The 17,273-nt window shown below is 39.8% G+C and overlaps 1 protein-coding gene across 1 annotated transcript; it reads right to left on the bottom strand.

The window, feature by feature from the left end:
• Positions 1-934: 934 nt before the first annotated feature.
• Positions 935-16,757, bottom strand: LOC146360952 (homeobox protein engrailed-1-B-like). The gene is made up of 2 exons (XM_084921486.1): positions 15,905-16,757; positions 935-13,791 (listed from the first exon to the last, which is right to left on the bottom strand). Exons 1-2 carry the CDS (start codon positions 16,437-16,439, stop codon positions 13,472-13,474), a joined length of 855 nt encoding a protein of 284 aa, XP_084777612.1. The 5' UTR covers positions 16,440-16,757; the 3' UTR covers positions 935-13,471.
• Positions 16,758-17,273: the final 516 nt, after the last annotated feature.

Here is a 17,273-nt window from a genome sequence, read left to right as displayed (position 1 = left end):
CGTTCGCCTTGTAATCGGAAGGTTGCCGGTTTGAGCCCCGGCTCCGACAGTCTCGATCGTTGTGTCCTTGGGCAAGACACTTGACCCGTTGCCTACTGGTGGTGGTCAGAGGGCCCGGTGGCGCCAGTGTCCGGCAGCCTCGCCTCTGTCAGTGCGCCCCAGGGTGGCTGTGGCTACAATGTAGCTTGCCATCACCAGTGTGTGTGTGAATGGGTGGGTGACTGGATGTGTAAAGCGCTTTGGGGTCCTTAGGGACTAGTAAAGCGCTATACAAATACAGGCCATTTACCATTTTACCATTCCAGTCTTTGATGGTTCCTCACCACACACTAGTCACAACACCGGCAGTCGAGTTAGCTGTTAAAAAGTAACCATGTATTGTTGTTGTTCCTCACTTAGTGGCATGCTAATGATAGGAGCTTTTACAAGCACTTCATGATATGAACTGCTTTTATTTCTTGTGACATTTCGTATATTTTTTCAAAATTGCTTTAAAGAATATGAACAAAATATTTTTGGACTCTTCAGTAAATAATTTTGGTTCCAAATTTGGACCTGAGAGAGAGCTGTTTCGCCTTTTTCCCCTCGACCAACATGTCATTTTGCATCTGGTTTCCAGCACATTATAGCATTGCAGGAGGTCGTCCGTGTGCTGACACAAATCTGATCCCCGACCAGCTGTTAGAGACGGCTCATCTTCTGTCGACAAACATCTGTGGTTCATCTCCACAGTTTGACGGGAAATGCAAGACTTCAGCTCCCTTATGCTCCTCTCTTTGCTCCCATTCTCTCATTCCCGGTCCTCTCCCTCTCTCTCTTTCTCTCTGATGTTTGGTTTTACGTCGCAGCCATCTGCTCCTGATGATTTCTAAAACTCTGACTTTTATACACAGAGGCAGTCCCAGGCAAAAAAGAAAACAAATGTGATCAAATCAGAGCTTCTTAATCTGCTTTATTTCTTTCCTTTTGGTAATATCTTGGAAATGACACTAAGGCAACATGTCTTCCACACTGGACGTTTGAACTCTCACCCATTTGATCCGTCACAGTGAGTATGCAGGTGTTTAGCTTCACACCTGTTTACAAGAAAAAAAAGGTATTCATAAGTATTCATTGTGGTAAAACACTTACTGCAGAATGTCTGACCATTTTGCCAGAGTGAAGAATTACCATAGCAGTCCTAATATTATTAGTTGCTGTGCTGAGGACAAAAACACATCTGAAACTTGAACTATCTGCTAATTTTGCATTGCTTTTCTAAATCGAGGTTTCAAAAAATCCCTGGGAGCAAAATGGGATATTCCCTAGAAAGGTCACCAGCCTAAATAACCTTTAACACTTTTAACCATAATTAAGCTAACTCATACAGTGTTTAAAAAAATTTATTTAAACCACCTGTCATCAAAATAAGAAAAATATTTTAGAAACTTGTCAAAAACGTATTTAAAACAAAAAATTATGTTGCTGTTTGTTGCGGAAATAACACACTGAATACAAGTTTTCTATACACAACTTTGAGTCGGCACACTGAACTCCTCTGAGAAACCAGTTTCAATAATGCAAATATGTAACGTGTTATTGCAATTAAAAATAATAATGTGTTTTAGTACTTTTTTTTTGCTTATTTATAAAACTGTAAATTTACATCTTCATGGATAAATAACAATTATGTTTTTGCATTAAACGCTTGCGCACACTGGTGGGTTAACCAATAATAAAAAAAATAGAAAATGATTTTGGTAATTATAATTACTGTATGTTACCTTATATTGTTTAGTGTTCGTATTAAGCGTTTCACTTGTCACCGGGCTGCCTGCAAGTTTGGAAGCTGTTGTATTTTTGCATAATTGGATGTCAGTGCCAAACATTCAAGTTGCAGTTTACTTTGATATATATCTAAATATGAGATTTAACCTTTTGGATATAAAATTACTAAGTAACTAAGTAAGTATTTTTTCATGAGTTCTGGGCAAAAAAGTGTCTAATCTAATCAGTTTATCACTGAGTCCAAGTGAAAATATGTGCTGACCCCCTCAAAACATTCATGACAATGGGACAAATATGTGTAAAGACACAAGAATATATGCAGACCCACACACGTTGCTTTTGACTATGACTGTCTGTGAGGTGGAGGGATGAAATCTAATTTTGAAAAATTGATTAAAAAAAAATAAGTATATAAATTAGAGATTTAAAAAAAAGTTACATCAGCCAATGTCTTAACACAAGTATGTAACTTAAACCTTTTTTGAAGGAGTTACAGATTATCTTCAGTCATTCCTTAATTTCCAGGTAATTGTTAGACTGTTAAAATGACTTTGTCGTCTTTTATCAGTCATATAGGGATGTTAAAAAATGCAATAATCACTTTGGTGTCACTGTGAACAAAAATCTAATAATATTCTGGAAAATCTAACCAAAAAAAAAAATAACGTTCATTGTTAACATTATATATAATATTACAATTATCATTATGTCATAAAAACATATTCTCCCAAATGCTCCCATTAAAGACGTCTTACTTACCTCAAAAACAGAGCACATCTGCTTATTTAACATTCATACTGTATAAGCTGATATCTGCCAGTGTCTGTAACTCTTTTTTAAAAGTGTAAATTAAAAAAATTCTCATTAGTTGTGTTCTTGTCCCTCTCACAAAAGTTAATCCCAAAGTTTGCGCGCCGTTACTTGAGATGTACATAACAAAACGTATGGTGTTATATTTCTGTGCTGCTTTCACTTATATAAACACGATAATTTAATCCAAATCAAGACTAACGTGGAACTCTGAGGCCCAAACACAGACAGACAGACAGAGTATGCTTTAGATGGTATGTCACAGACCACACATTGTGCCGGCTGTGTGTTAAAACAGTTATTCACGGTCTCGCATCCTACCCACAACCAGAGATGAGTAACTTGAACTTCATGCGTTCTTGTGTGTGTGTGACGATTTGCACATGTATGCATGTAAATACAATATTGTCTCTGCATTTTAATGAGATTTGTATCTAAATGTATTAAATAAATATGCAGGTTATTGTACTTACATGTGACCCATTGTCCACCAGATTACTTGGTCTTGACTGCAACAAATTGGATTCATTGTCAATGGCGGAGCAGCCAGATTCGCTGAATATGGGAAGCTTTACTGTCTTTTGTCAAGTGACGCTTCATAAATAACTCTGACTTCCTCCTCTGGATGCCTGCCAGTGGCTGTTCACTATAAACTACATGAGCTCCACAGCTTTCTCTGAGCAGCCGACTGCAAAATGGACTGCCGGCTGTTGGCCCCTTGAGGAGTTTGGAGCCATATCTGAGCTAACGTTACTGTAAAGAAGAGCTGGAGCAATCGACCACCCTCCCTCTCTCCTGTTTCGAGGATCCGTGCTTGTGTTTGTATCTGTAAGCAAGATGAGACATAACTGGTTAAAAAAAAGACGTGTAGTTTCTTTGAAACTAGGTTCTATTCATTAAGTTGTGGATGATGGTTGTGGATGATACAGTGAAATTTAAGTTTGAATTCTCAGAATATACTATAATGATAATGAGTTTTGAAAAACAGCCTATATACGAATGCATATGAGACACATTGTTGCCATTATTAACTTGTAAAATCCAAAGATTTCTTAAGGAATATGTCCATTTACAACACAAAACTTAGCTAAAGAGCAAACTTCTTCTCGTACATGTATCCATCTCATGTCTCATTAATTAGGGAACCTGTGATGTGTGTCGATAGGCTTTATCTGTTTATTATTTGGGGCTTGAAAATGTTCAGTTAATTCTGTGAAATTCATGTAATTTTATGCTATAAAATCCGACTTCTTACAGCCTACTAATCTAAGTTATGATAAACATAGGCTGTAACCAGTGTAAGAGATTAAATATAATTTTGTTTTGGATGAAAGCAAAACATAAAGTAAAATAAAGTTTTTAGATTTTTCACTTAAGTAAATTCTGTGTAAGTAGTTTCAAAGTACGAGCTGTACGATTAACAGTGCACATTGTATGATCATAATATATAATACCTAAAGTAAACATAATCGATAAGTATGTAAATCATGCACAACCATTATTCAGGTTTGTGGTTTGGAACATTCAGCTGTAAAACTGCGATTGTTGCTGCCCTTCAATGAGGGAAGAGTTATGAGGTCATTTTCCTTTTGAAGTCTAACATTCTGCAATCCAATGATCTAAGTAAATATGCCCCAAGGTCAGACCACGATGTTCAGAGACACTGACAAAAGTCCAAGTGCTATATCTCAGACTGAACACGCTAAAGGTTTCTTTGGAAGGGTTTCCAGGAGAAAACCTCTTCTTGTGAAAAGAAAACAGCGATGGTGTTTTAGGTTTGCAAAGTTGCATCTGATCAGTCAGTAAGACTTCTGGAACAATGTCCCTTGGATTGACCAAAGTGGAGATGTTTGACCATCATACACAGCACCACATTTGATGAAAGCCAAACACCTCATACCAACTGTCAGGCGCAGTGGTGAACGGGTCATCATTTGTGATTGTTTTGCTGCCACACGCCCTTAGAGTCGTTGGAGTCATTGAGGCGACCACGAGTTCCTCTAGTATACCAAAGTGTTGCAGAATCAAACGTGAGGTCGTCTTTCTGGCAGGTAAAGCTTGGCCCAAATCAGGTCGTGCAACAACACAATTATCCCAAGAACCCCAGCAAAGTTGCAAAAAGAGGAGTGAAAGTTATTTAGCTTCAAGTTCCTGCTATGGGTGGTTCAACAAGGACTCGAATCATCACCTGGTCAGTACTGGATGTTTTTTTTTTTCTTATGTCCTGATATCTGAAAAAAACTGATGGATGGTGCACTTTTTTTTTTTGAGCCATGACTCTATATCGCATTAAAAGGTTTCACCTGTTGATCAGTTGAACTACTTATGTGTTACCAGGTATCGTGATCAATAACCATGCAATTAATCTGCAAAATGAACTAAAGAGGAGAACAAAGTGTAATATTTGTGTCTGAAATATAGTTGAATTAAAGGACAAAGCAGCATAACATAATAATAGTCCCCATAACAAAGGGGGACTAGTGCCAGAGTGTTTAAACATTAAGGATACACATGCTAGTTCCTGACACTACCTGCCTGCTGTCATCTACCATAGTGCCAGTATCATGCTACATACACCCAGACATTCCAGTATATGATCAGAGTTCACAGCTTATACAAACACATACACCCAGACTAAAGTGCCGCCCCACATTCATCATCCCACTCGAACAGTGATATTGCTCCCATCAGGGGCAATTTTCTCCCCCTCTCATGACAGCAAGAAGTCTTCCCATACTCCGGGTGGCCACAGCAGGCCCCACGCAGGGATGACATCAGCGCTCAGCCCGGAGGAGCTTTGTGACAGCCATATGTAAATTGAATATGACTAATCGCTTCCCCACATCACCTCTCGCCAACTCTGGGCCACTGCGCCGAAAGACGGAGCGTTGAACGAGGAGAAGGAGTTCTCCGCAAGTGCTTTTGAAGTGTGAGCGTAGGGGGTGAGAGGATAGCCAACAAGAGGGATGCTACGAAAGTCAACCGTTGTTTTATTTTCAACAAAATGAACCCACAGAAGATCCAATAAGGAGGTATCAGGTCTAAGATGTACACACAGGTGATTGCAGTGTCTGTGACAGCCTCCAACAAAATGCTGTTTTACAGCTAAGCTCAAGTCTGAAGGCTCTCAAGGGGGGCGCAGATGGGAATATGATCACTATTTTCATTGATGACCATTCTGTTCTCACAGCTTTGGCTTTCTCGCTGGAGTGAAGTGGTTCACACTCGAGACAGACGGTAAAGCGAAGCGAGCGAGGCACCAGGAAGATAAAGTGCTTCCACATGTGGAAGGCATGAAGAAGAGGCAGAGGTGGGTGTGACCACCCATACAACAGGGGAATCCCAGGTGTCCCTGTCTTTGTTCTCACTGTGTGTGCCTGTGCACGTGAGCCTATCAGTAGGTCACCAGCAGAAAAAGTTTGATTCATGAATGCTGTCAAAATGCAGAAGAAATGCTGTTTTTTTAAATGACTTCTTTTAATTGAAAATAAAAAATATAATGAGATCACAGAATGCACACATTCACACTCTGATCATTGGCCTGAATTGATGGGCTGCCTGCCATGTAGCTGCAGCTGGAGATGCAGATGTCATTTCCCAGTGTTTGTTTTTTAATTAGAGTGCCATATACTGGGACATTACATTCCCATAAAACACTGATGACTTTGTCAAAGGAGATAAAAGTGTGTGACAAATATCAGGACGTTTAATTTATGCAATTTTAGAGTTTCATCATTTTACTAACTAAAAAAGTAAAAATGCTCACACAGTTTTTATATTTTTACATATTTACACAACTTTTTTTCTTTTAAAAGGGGAAAGTTCTCCTTCACTTTTGGCCTGAACACTTTGCATTGCACACAGTGATGACCCCACCTCCGTTCTCTCCACACCCCACTTGGCTCAAATCACCCCCTGATGGGCAGTGTAAACAAGTGGCACTGTGTATATCCTCCATATAATCTGGATTTAGCTCGGTGAGATCACGGCTGTTGGAGCGAAAAGCTCCCCCCTCCCTTGTCCGGACTGCTCAGCTGCATTGTGGGAGGTTCTCTTTCAGTGCCACCTTTGTCTATGTGTGTGTGTGTGTGTGTGTGTGTGTGTGTGTGTGTGTGTGTGAGAGAGAGAGAGAGAGAGAGAGAGAGAGAGAGAGAGAGTGTGCCCCTGATGACAGGTCACAAGAAGTCATGAGTAAACTTCCCCTGTGGCAAGACATGATCTTGGTATATGTGTACTCCTGATGGGAAAACACTCACAAATTCATTCATACTGTTAGGTTGAAATCTCATAAACGCAGACTGTCGTCACTTTTTCTGTCTTGCTCTTGCACACACATGTAAGCACACTGCAAGTCAAAAGAAAGATTTGAACCCCTCAACAATTCGAACTAGGAATATTCGAGCAGAGTAAAACGTTGTTCCCAAACTAGAAGTGTTATTTATAATTGATCATAACCTACAGATATTTTCTGCTGCATCATACAGTATCATACAGTTCCCATCTGTTGCTTTAACACTTTCAATGTTATTATATAATGCCCTAAAAAGCTTTAACACAAAAACCACATTATCCCCTTATATATCATAACATGATGTGCTTTGAAAATAGATAACCTCTATAAAAATGTGCTCTAAAAACTTCTATTACCCCAAGTAAAAAGACAAAAGCAACAGAGCTAATTTTTGTAGGCTAGCTAACAAGCTAGAACTAAAGCCAGAACAAAATGGATTTATTTTTTAAGCATTTACGAATATAGTAACCAAACACTGTTACAGACATTGCTAGTTGATGGTTGGAGGTGCTCATTTGTTGGGTAACATCAATTTCATTGTTTTAAAAAAAATAGTCGAATGAGAAGCTAAAATATTTTAAACTGGTTAGCTTTTTTTAAATGTAAGATTCCTTTGATTCGCTGCAACAAAAGGAGACACAAATGGTGCCAATAAAAATAATCTATAAAAATCATTATCTTTAAAGATAAATATATTTTGAAAAGATGCTTTTTGACTAATAATTAAATGAGGCTGAAGCTAAACTTGCTTAGCCCAGCTAAACTGCTGTTAGCTAGCTTAACTAGCTTAGAAAGCAGTAACAGAAGCTCTAGCTAGTTTCCTAAACCTAGCAAGTAAGTTTTGGCTCTATGTAGAGGATTTCATGAAATTTTGCATGATTACATCATGTTAAAAAAATTTCATTTAAATGTACGTTTATTTAAAAATTTGAGTTCAATTTTGACACAGCAAAAGTGAGACAATGTTTAATTTAGAAAACACATATTTAAAGCTAAAACAGACAAAGAAGCCAAAAGAAACATTTGTGTAACATCGTGTTTTCCCCCTTTAAGTTTTTCTACTTTAAAAAAGCAGAATTAATTTTGTAGGTATTAAATTTATAGAATGTACCAGTGGTGAAATTATGTGCTAATACCAACAGAAAAAGTTTAAATAATATGGCTGATAGTCCATTTACTGTCTGTCTGATATTGTTTATTCATCCTTTTGTACCATAGAAACAAAGAAAATATATAAAATAAGAATTTGGGAGTCTTTCAACTGTTCATCAGACTAAGTTTAGACAATTATGTACTAAGTACTAGTACTTTAGTATGTACTAAGTTCATTGACTCAAATAAAAAATTGGCTGCTACCAATAATAAATGTAAATCGTCAACAAGTCCATGTCCAGAGTGCTTTTTTTCTGATATTGTGCATCCCTGCTGTAAGTTTTTCTCTTTCTCTCTATTATAATTTTTTTCAGTCACCCAAACAAATAATGTTTGCTGCACAGGAGCTGCGTCTTTGTATGTCAGCATTGTTTTCCTGCATATGATTTTCATATAATTTTGTTTAATCCCTTTAGTAGGCATGTTTTTTACACATTTGTAACGGCTCCGCACATATTTTCTCCGTGCACCCTGTGTTTCTACAGTGTACACTCAAACACACCGGGTGCCAGAGACATCTCCTGACAGAGCACCGAAACAAATGAATACAGTGTTGCCTCATACAGCTGGATGAGCTGCAGAATGTTACGCTCTCCATTTTCTCCATGTCAGTCCAAGAAGAAAAGTAAATAAGAATAGCTCTTCTCATTGCCGTGTGACAAATTTTGGTGGTCTGCATGAAGTGTAGAAAGAGCAATCTGACGTGGGACCAGCTGGGCATCTGCAGAAATTTAGGTAAAAAGTTGAAAAAGGACAGACATGAAAAGAGACTCTCTCATTGTCTCCCAGCTCTCTTTTCTCTTTATAGAAGCAGCTGGGAAGGAATTACTAAACTTCTCTACTTAGCAGCACCACAGTCACAGGGTAGTGATCTAAGAAGCTCTTTTAAATGGCTCTGTGTGTATGTGTGTGTGTGTGTGTGTGCGTCAGAGAGAGAGCCTAGAATGTCTTTTCCTGCCTTTTTGCACGGATGCTTGTATGTCTCTGCATGGGTGCATTTTATTGTGTGCGCCTCTAAAAGCTCTCCTATTTCTGCGTTGATGTGTATTTTCCAGCAGCTTGTAGCACGTTGATTAAACAACACTTTGAACACTTAAATTGAATGAACTACTGAGGTCACCTCCCCTTTTGTTTGAATGGCAGGTGGTTAGCCTGCATGTTTCTAATAGGAACCCCACTTTGTGTGCTGTCACCGTTCAAAGTGTTACAAGAGGAAAAATGTTTCTAAATGTTGGTTCACCTCTACATGATGTAGATGGTTTTTTGAGTGTAGCGTAATCATCGATACATTTAACATGAATGTATCTGTGTTAACTGTAGTACAAGAGGTGAAAACTACAGCAAATATAATCACGTTTATGCGAATAAATATAAAAACTAAAGAAAGCTTGTTTTACTTTTTACCAAATTGGCTTAATTATTACATTATTAGAAATTATGAGAAGATATATATTTATATAGATTATTATTTTTTTCATTATCACTGATTGCTTCATACACAAGAGGCTTTTATAGCTGGTCAGAGTTATTGTGAAATCATGATAATGCACTGATGATATTTAAAAAATTTTGTAGGGGTTATAAAGTTATTTATAACTTTCAAATTCATCTGTAAAGTTAGCAACAAAAAAAAAGATTGATGGCATTATTGCTACTTTGGGTTTTTTTTTTCAGATTTTCTAGATATTTTTAATCATTTTTCTTTTTTAAGAACAATAAGCGTGAAGTAAAAATACGATACTGTGATAAACTTGGTTTGCTTTTTCAAATATATGTTGTGTTATATTATATTTTTATGCATATTGGCAACATTTTGTTTTAATTATCACTGATTTCTTATCAAAAGAACATTTACATTTTGTAGTAAGGATAATAACTGTTATGTTTAAAATGAAATATTGTTATTGAGTTAGTAAATAAAGTAACATTGTAAGTAATGATATTATCATATGTGTGTAATTTCCTTTTTTTCCTGAATATGTTTGTACAGTCATGGTTAAAGACTCTTTACCCATCACAATGCATTTGTTAAAAAAACATAAAATAAAATAAATTAAAAATATTCATGCCAAAAAAGTAAGCACACAGTCCACTGCCTTAATTAAATTTGATTAATGGCATTATTTTTGGTTTGCATGTTTTCAAGCTTTATAAAGATACCCGAGAGGTCTTATCCTGAATTTGCTTCCACAATACTGAAAGTTAAAACTGTCTATTAAGATGAATAGCTTTAGAAAGAATGAAGATCTCTTGTTGCTAATACGGTGTGTGATTTTTGTCCTGTAGCAGAAAACACACACACCCTTTTTAGAAGAGATGTCAAAGCTGCAGTTTGGGACTAAAAGGTCACCATACACTGATCACCGATAACACTCGGAGGGGATGCGAAGAAGCTGAATTTCCTTTTTTTGCAAAAATGAATGATACTTGAGTGCAGTGTGTGTGTGTGTGTGTGTGTTTGTCCACGCTCTTTGATCATGTTTGCTGCTACATTTGGAGCCTCGTGAAAGAAACTTTCCTCATAATGGAAATCTTATTTAATTCTTCGCACTGCTTTGTGTGTGTTTTCGAACAGCGGTGCTAATGCTGCTGTGTTGCACTTTCTGGATATTATATAACACGGCTGTTCTCGGGGTGAGCCTGATGATAATGCTTCGTTTTGTGCATGCGTGCTGTACCTGCTCTGAATCCAACTCTTCCCCCTCTTTTTTTAAACGGCCCAGATTTCCAGTGTGTATTCTCTTTTTATTGCTTTCATTTGCATATAAATTAAATCCATATTGTGCCTGCGAGGCAGACTATGCTAACTATGCAAACGATCCCGGGCTTTTCTTTGTTTTACAGATAAACCCTCGGCTTCCTCAATGACAAGGTGGGAGGGAGGGATGGAGGAGGGGGGTTAGAGGAATCCTCTCGCTGTTTCATAATTGTATGAATTTTAAATACACTGTCATAAGATCCTCTTCCGCATTCACAGCAGGGACTGGAACTATCATTATAATATTAGAGCTACAGGGTTGGCTGACCGTGAAGAGGAAGGCAGCCTTTGCACCTCTGCTCACACATGCGGGCCAGATGGTCAAAGACGCAGGATTTGGAAACACACTGTCGTTGTGTGTGTGTGTCTGTGTATTTTTCCTTAAACATCTCCGCCAACTCTTATTTTATTCCCGAATACGTCGAAATTATATTAAAGTATCTTTAATCGGTGAGAAACAGCGCACATTTCATCGCATCTGCTGCTTTTGAGCGGCATCAGCAAACAAACGAAAAGTAGCATATTGTTTTTTAACAGAGAGAAAAAGATCCAACTGAAATTAAGTCCTATGAATATTCAGTCACACATTATAGCGGTTAGTGACGTTAAATTAGTCCTTATATTAGTGTGGGGCCTCTGGAAGCCCCTTCAAGGACCCCTGGAGGTTTTCGCAGGCTGCAGGAGATGCTGCAGGGCCAGTTATTATCATTCTGCTGCTACCTCACATTCACCATGAAAAACGGGAACCCTTAACTATAAAAAGGTGTGTATATATAATGTATTTTGCAACTTATATGGTCACTTTTTTTAATTTAAACCTTTCTCTTTATAATCGAATTCGTTTTTTCTCGACATGCGCAGTTATGTCTGCTGGTCGCTTTGAGGGATAACAGGCAAACAACTAAAGATTTTTAAGGTAAAATCGTTCAATCTGTAACCTGCCTTTAAAGTTCACGATCGTCGTTATTGAAATCCATTATTAACACGTGATGCTGCTCGGTTATTAAATCTGTGCTCTATAGGCAGAGCCGAACGCAAACGCACTTGAAATAATTAAAGCTCCTGAAACGCGGAGGCCGTGAACGCCTCTGCAGGCTCGTTAGCTCTTAATTAAATAATCGCTTGTATAGAAGCGCCGGAACAAACAGAAACAGCGCTCATCGAGCTCACAAACGTCCTCCGGATGCCAGTCTTTTTGCTTTATTTCAACCCCCCCCCCACAAAAAAACAAACAAACAAACAAAAAAAAACCCCAATAAAGTCAAAGAGGAGAGCTTTCCTCTTCTTTGTTTATGTGCGCCACAATCAAGTGTGTTAAATGGGTAATTTAATCCAGGTCGAAATAAATCGGCGGGGATACCAAAAGGCTCAGGTGCCTGTTTTTAGCAACGAGGGGATGCTGTGAGGATTCTCACTGGACTCTATCGCTGACATAAACTCCAAATATATATATATACGTTTTCTTAATAATTGGAGGAAAAATTCAAGCTGGCAAAAAAAGAAGGCAGACTGTTCAGCGTAGACTAGTCTGATACTAATACTTCAAGAGTCACAGTTTCTCTTTTTGATTTGGGTGAAATTAAATGGATTTCTATAAGTCTTTCTGCTGCTGACCTTGGAGTGCGACACACACACACGCCATGCCACAGAGTTCACAGCCAGGCTCAGTCTAACCTGAACCTGAGGTCAAGTCAGGCCGCGCAGGACGGAGAGACAGAGCGCTACTCCCCAAACAGCTAGTTCACGTTTCTTTAGTATTAACTCCAGCTTGCGCGTTCACGCTCCAGCGTGTCCGGGAGAAAGTTGAGCAGAGGTGTGAAAACCTATAAATGCCCAGAATAGTTTTAATAGGTGAAATGGTATCCATCAAGGAGGCGCTGAAACAGGACCTGCTGTGCGATATATTTCTGTGTGTGTCTCAGTTTGATATGAAAGCTCCGATAAAGACATAATCCGCTGTTTTATAGACAGACGGAATTTAAAAAGGCCGGTAATTACACTTTCCTCCTTTAAACACGTTATGTGCCACGATTATATGTCCGTGTGGGCGTTAATATGTTGGGGAGTCCAGGCAATGTATTTCAAGTGAAATAATATTAATAATAATAATAATAATACCCAGAATTCCCGTAAATTCACCATATTGTAAGGAATCATTGTGACATGCTGACAGCTTATCATAGATTTAAATATGTTTTATTCTCAAATATGGCAACAAAACGCTTTTATTTCTTTCTCTTTTTTTATCCGTGGAAATGTATGTAAGAAATAATAATTTAACCCATTAACTACCGCTCTCTATCTCCCTCTTTTTTTAATTTCAGACTACATGTGAACATATTAAAATCTTTGGCTTGTTTGGCTTGACTGATGTGTTGAAGGGAAAATATGGCGCAAATATGGGGAAAAGGGGGGTGGGGGGCAAGGAGACCACAAGAACCTATAGATCCTAAAAAACAGTGAGAACAGACAGAGAGGAGAGAAAAAAGGACCGGCGTGAAGAGACGAGCCTGAAATTAAATATACCGTATACAACATGATAACTGTGTGGCTATATAAACTTTAATAACGAGCGTTCATTTATATAACTATGTCCATATACTGTTACCATAAACAGAAATCTGTGTTTTTAAATAGCGTCCCCAACTTCTCCTTCTTCTCCCAGTTCGTTATGTCCAAAAGAGTCCGGCCGCTCATTCGCTCTCCTCCTTCTCCTCCTGCACGGTGGTCGTTGAATGGTTGTAAAGTCCTTGAGCCATGAGCTGCAGGGCCAGGCCGTTCTTGTAACCGCTGGCCTTTTTAATCTTGGCCCTCTTATTCTGGAACCAGATTTTAATTTGGGACTCGTTCAGGTTGAGTTCCTGGGCCAGAGACTGTCTCCGCTGCTCCGTTATGTAGCGGTTGGCCTGGAACTCGGTTTTGAGTCTCTGCAGCTGCTCGGCCGTGAACGCCGTCCTGGGCCGCTTGTCCTCCTTGCCGCTCTTTTTCTTCTTCAGTTTCCGTGTCCTTGGGCCTGGTGTGGAAACAACAATGGGAAACAAAGATTTATTCTAAGGCTGGACACAGTCTGACACCAAGCCCCACTTATTTTTTTCTTTTCTATTTTAAAGGAAAGAAAAACGTGAAAGCGTCTCTCTGTGAGCGATGATAGCGCCTTATTATCTGCTCGGTATGCCCGAATGTAGGTCACAAGTCTGTGCGGCAATGATGTGGGCAGGTTAGCTTGTGCTGGGGATGACGTCTATCAAAATAATGTTTTGATGTTACAGTAAAAAAAAAAAACAGCACAGAGAATGAGCGGAACTGTTAAAGCTGGACGCTGTGCAAACAACTTGTTTTAAATCAGAGCAAATAAATATAAGCCTTTGGTGGAGGAAGTGGAGGGGGGATTGTGGGAGAATCTCACGATTGATTATTCATTACTATTTGACATGCTGAAGGTCTGCCTCACAGGTGAGTGTGGGACGTGGGAGACAAAGTAGCCAATCAGAAGAGAGCAGCAGCAACCCAAACAACAACAACAACAAGAAAAAAATCTCCAGTGCAAATGATGAGACTTGTTTAATGCCTTATGAGCCTTGTCCTATCGCTCACATGTGGAAGTGTTAGACTGGAGGTGCAGAGATACAGATATCCTCCCTGCACACTCCACAGCTCCACAAGCTGCAGCACAGCTAATGGGACCTCACCCGGGGCTGCTTGATCAGTTATGACTGCAGCAGCGCGGTATTTTCACTTCAAGGACCCGATCGAATAAAGCTGAAGCAGCAAAAAAGAAAAAAAAGCACGGGAATTTGGTCACGTAGCTGAATATATGACTGCGCATTGATCCGCTGATTAACTGTGTACTGCGCACATTTAATCCAGTGGGAAAAAGGAAGCGCTGTCGCTGTGATACAGAGCAGGCTGGGGAGCTTCGGGTCTAATATTAGATTTCATAAAAAAATAATAACAATAAGTCACAGAAGGACCTCTGCCTTTACCCTGACACATAACCACCACCATTAAAGCCAATAAAACCTTCCGCACCATCACATAGGCCGGCCTAGAAGCTATGAGGCACGCGCTCGCGCGCACGCACACACACACACACACACTGTTTCAAAGATACATCAGCATCCTGTATGTTTGAACTGCTAAACATTAAACGGGCCTAAAAAGTCATTGCATGACATATGCAAACACTCGAACCTGTGTGGATTCAAATCTTTAAACGCCTTCAAACTCATCTCTAAATCGAAAATACATCTTCTGCATCAGCTCAGAGGGGAGAAAGCGGATAAAAGTGAAAAGAAAAGAATTGCTTTCAGAAAAATAAAAGCAGCAGTGGTGGAGGTTAGAAAACAGATCCATGCCTCTTTTTGAAGTATTATTATTTTTAGGCTAAAATTCGGGAGCAAAAACAGTGAAAAACATTCCAGCTTTAGTTCTGTCATACTAAATAAAATTAATGTAAAATAACCGGCAAAAACACGTTAGCCCGTGAAAGACCAGACAACAATACATTTGGTTTTTTTTAAATAACCGTGTGGACTTGTAATTGGGTTTAATAAGGTATGAATCCTCGGCACTGTTGTTGGCTTGTTTTACATTACTTTGGTCTTTTCCGCACAAGGGAGGAAACATTAATATTAACAGAAAAGCCAAATACATTCCATATATTTTTGTGTAGTTTGCCTTATTTAGAGTTTTTCAAAAGTTTTTTTAAAAAATACATAAAAAATAAATCTGCTCGTGACACTGCCTGGGGCCCACATCAGCTTTAGCCCCAATGTGCTTCAACTTCACTCTGAATTAATTTGCTTAATTCTTCACTTTGACTTGTTCTTTTGTCACCTTGTGCTTCCGTTACACGCTCCATTATAAACTGCTAACCACTTTTACTTCAGCGACTTCTTTTCAGCACTTTACCCCCGACAGTTCTTATTTTCGAAATCAAATCCCTTTGTTTTCATTGGCTGGAGCACCTCGGTAAACTATTTAAACACTCACGTGCCAATTTTAAATTCCCTCTTTTTCTTCACGCTGGCACCTGGAAGAAATGTATTTGACACAGCGGAGAGAAACACAAGTCATCCCACTCCAGCACCCCACTCGATATAATTCGGGGACTACTAGCGCCTTACCAGATGAGGGCCGGTCCGAGTACCGCGTACAGTACACCCAAGCGGGCCACAACAGCGGCTGGCTTTCTTTTGCCATGGGCGGAGAGCCTCCATTGCTGCCGCTCATGACCATAATTGACGAGGGGCTATCTGCGTATCTACCAGTCCCGTTGCTCGTCGATTCGCACTGCTTCGACGAGTTCTGCTTGGAAGAGGGGGAAGAGGACGTGGACGACGACGAGGAAGGCGACGACGAGCTGCTGTCGCTGCTGCAGTTGGAGTCCAGGCACAGGCTGCCGGTGTGCAGCGGCCTCGCGCCCAGCGGGTTCACGTTTTCCCGACCCGACGTCTGGCTCCGGTCGCGGTAGCTCGGCTCTTTTCTGCAGCCGAAGTCCGGCCGGAGGATGTTGTCTATGAAAAAGTTCGTGGTTCTGTGGGCTTGCTGGGCTGCCTGGTGGGGTAAAATCATAGCAGGGGATGGCAGGTTCGGCGACAGGGACATGCTCTCCTCCTCGGTTGTGTCCCGGCCGCTGTTGGGCTCCTTCTGCTCTTCCATAGCTGGTGACCGTGAAAAACGTCGGCCTCTCCACGCCAAACTCCACTTGTTGCTCACTCTCCCGTCCCCTTCGGTATCCAATTCAGACAGACAGCATGTAAAAAAGCCTTCTTTTTTTTTTAACTAGAATAAATACCTGCGTTCGTTAACAATATCACCTAAAGCATGTCCTCTCCTAACAGTGTTCCGAGACCTGGCATAGCGAACAGCTCCACGTTACAGCCAGTGTCCCTGCCGCTCCTCGGTGCAGCATAATATCTGTGTATTCGCTCTTCCCAAACTCTCCTAAAACCGTTATCTCCCCCCCGTGTGTGTGTTTTCTCCCTTTCTCTTACACCCAGCCGGAAGCACGTGTGCGCGTACACATAAAGAAACCGGCCAATCAGGAGGGAAGATCGTCCCTGTCACAATTGACGCTGTCCAATTAGAGCTGTGGCTGTGCTGTGGGCGAGCACGCGCACGCAGCACGCGCTTATTAGTTGGATCGATTCGGGAGAAGCGCACGTGCACAGACGTAATGCACAGCAAAATAAAAACAAGCGCGGAGACAGCCACCATTAAAAACACTGCTCAGAAGGGCGAAAGGGTTTTATTCCACATCGCTACATGCTCTTTAAGCACATTTTAGTTTTACAAACTATTTGAATGCAAGCGCACTTTATAAAAAGGATGAAGGAATAATAAAAATAAATAACAAGAATAATTTTAGAAAAATAGGACTACTAGCATTAATGTTTTAGCTAAAATGTAAGACCTTCTATTTGGTGAATTTTGCAGCGTAAATACTGTTAACCGTCCAAGTGTAAATTACATTATATCACGTGAACTGACATC

Source organism: Perissodus microlepis, chromosome 23 (assembly GCF_051167445.1).
Source record: "Perissodus microlepis isolate ML-2025 ecotype Zambia chromosome 23, ASM5116744v1, whole genome shotgun sequence".
Taxonomy (NCBI): domain Eukaryota; kingdom Metazoa; phylum Chordata; class Actinopteri; order Cichliformes; family Cichlidae; genus Perissodus; species Perissodus microlepis.
The sequence above is the reverse complement of the archived record's forward strand: the minus strand, read 5'-3'. Positions and strand labels throughout refer to the sequence as shown.

What these genes read in the sequence shown, in the direction of transcription:
- LOC146360952 (XM_084921486.1), bottom strand. Translation starts at nt 16,439, where the DNA reads ATGGAAGAGCAGAAGGAGCCCAACAGCGGCCGGGACACAACCGAGGAG. An exon ending in CTCGGACCGGCCCTCATCTG is followed by an intron (nt 13,792 to 15,904) that starts GTAAGGCGCTAG and finishes TTTCCACACCAG; the next exon opens with GCCCAAGGACACGGAAACTG.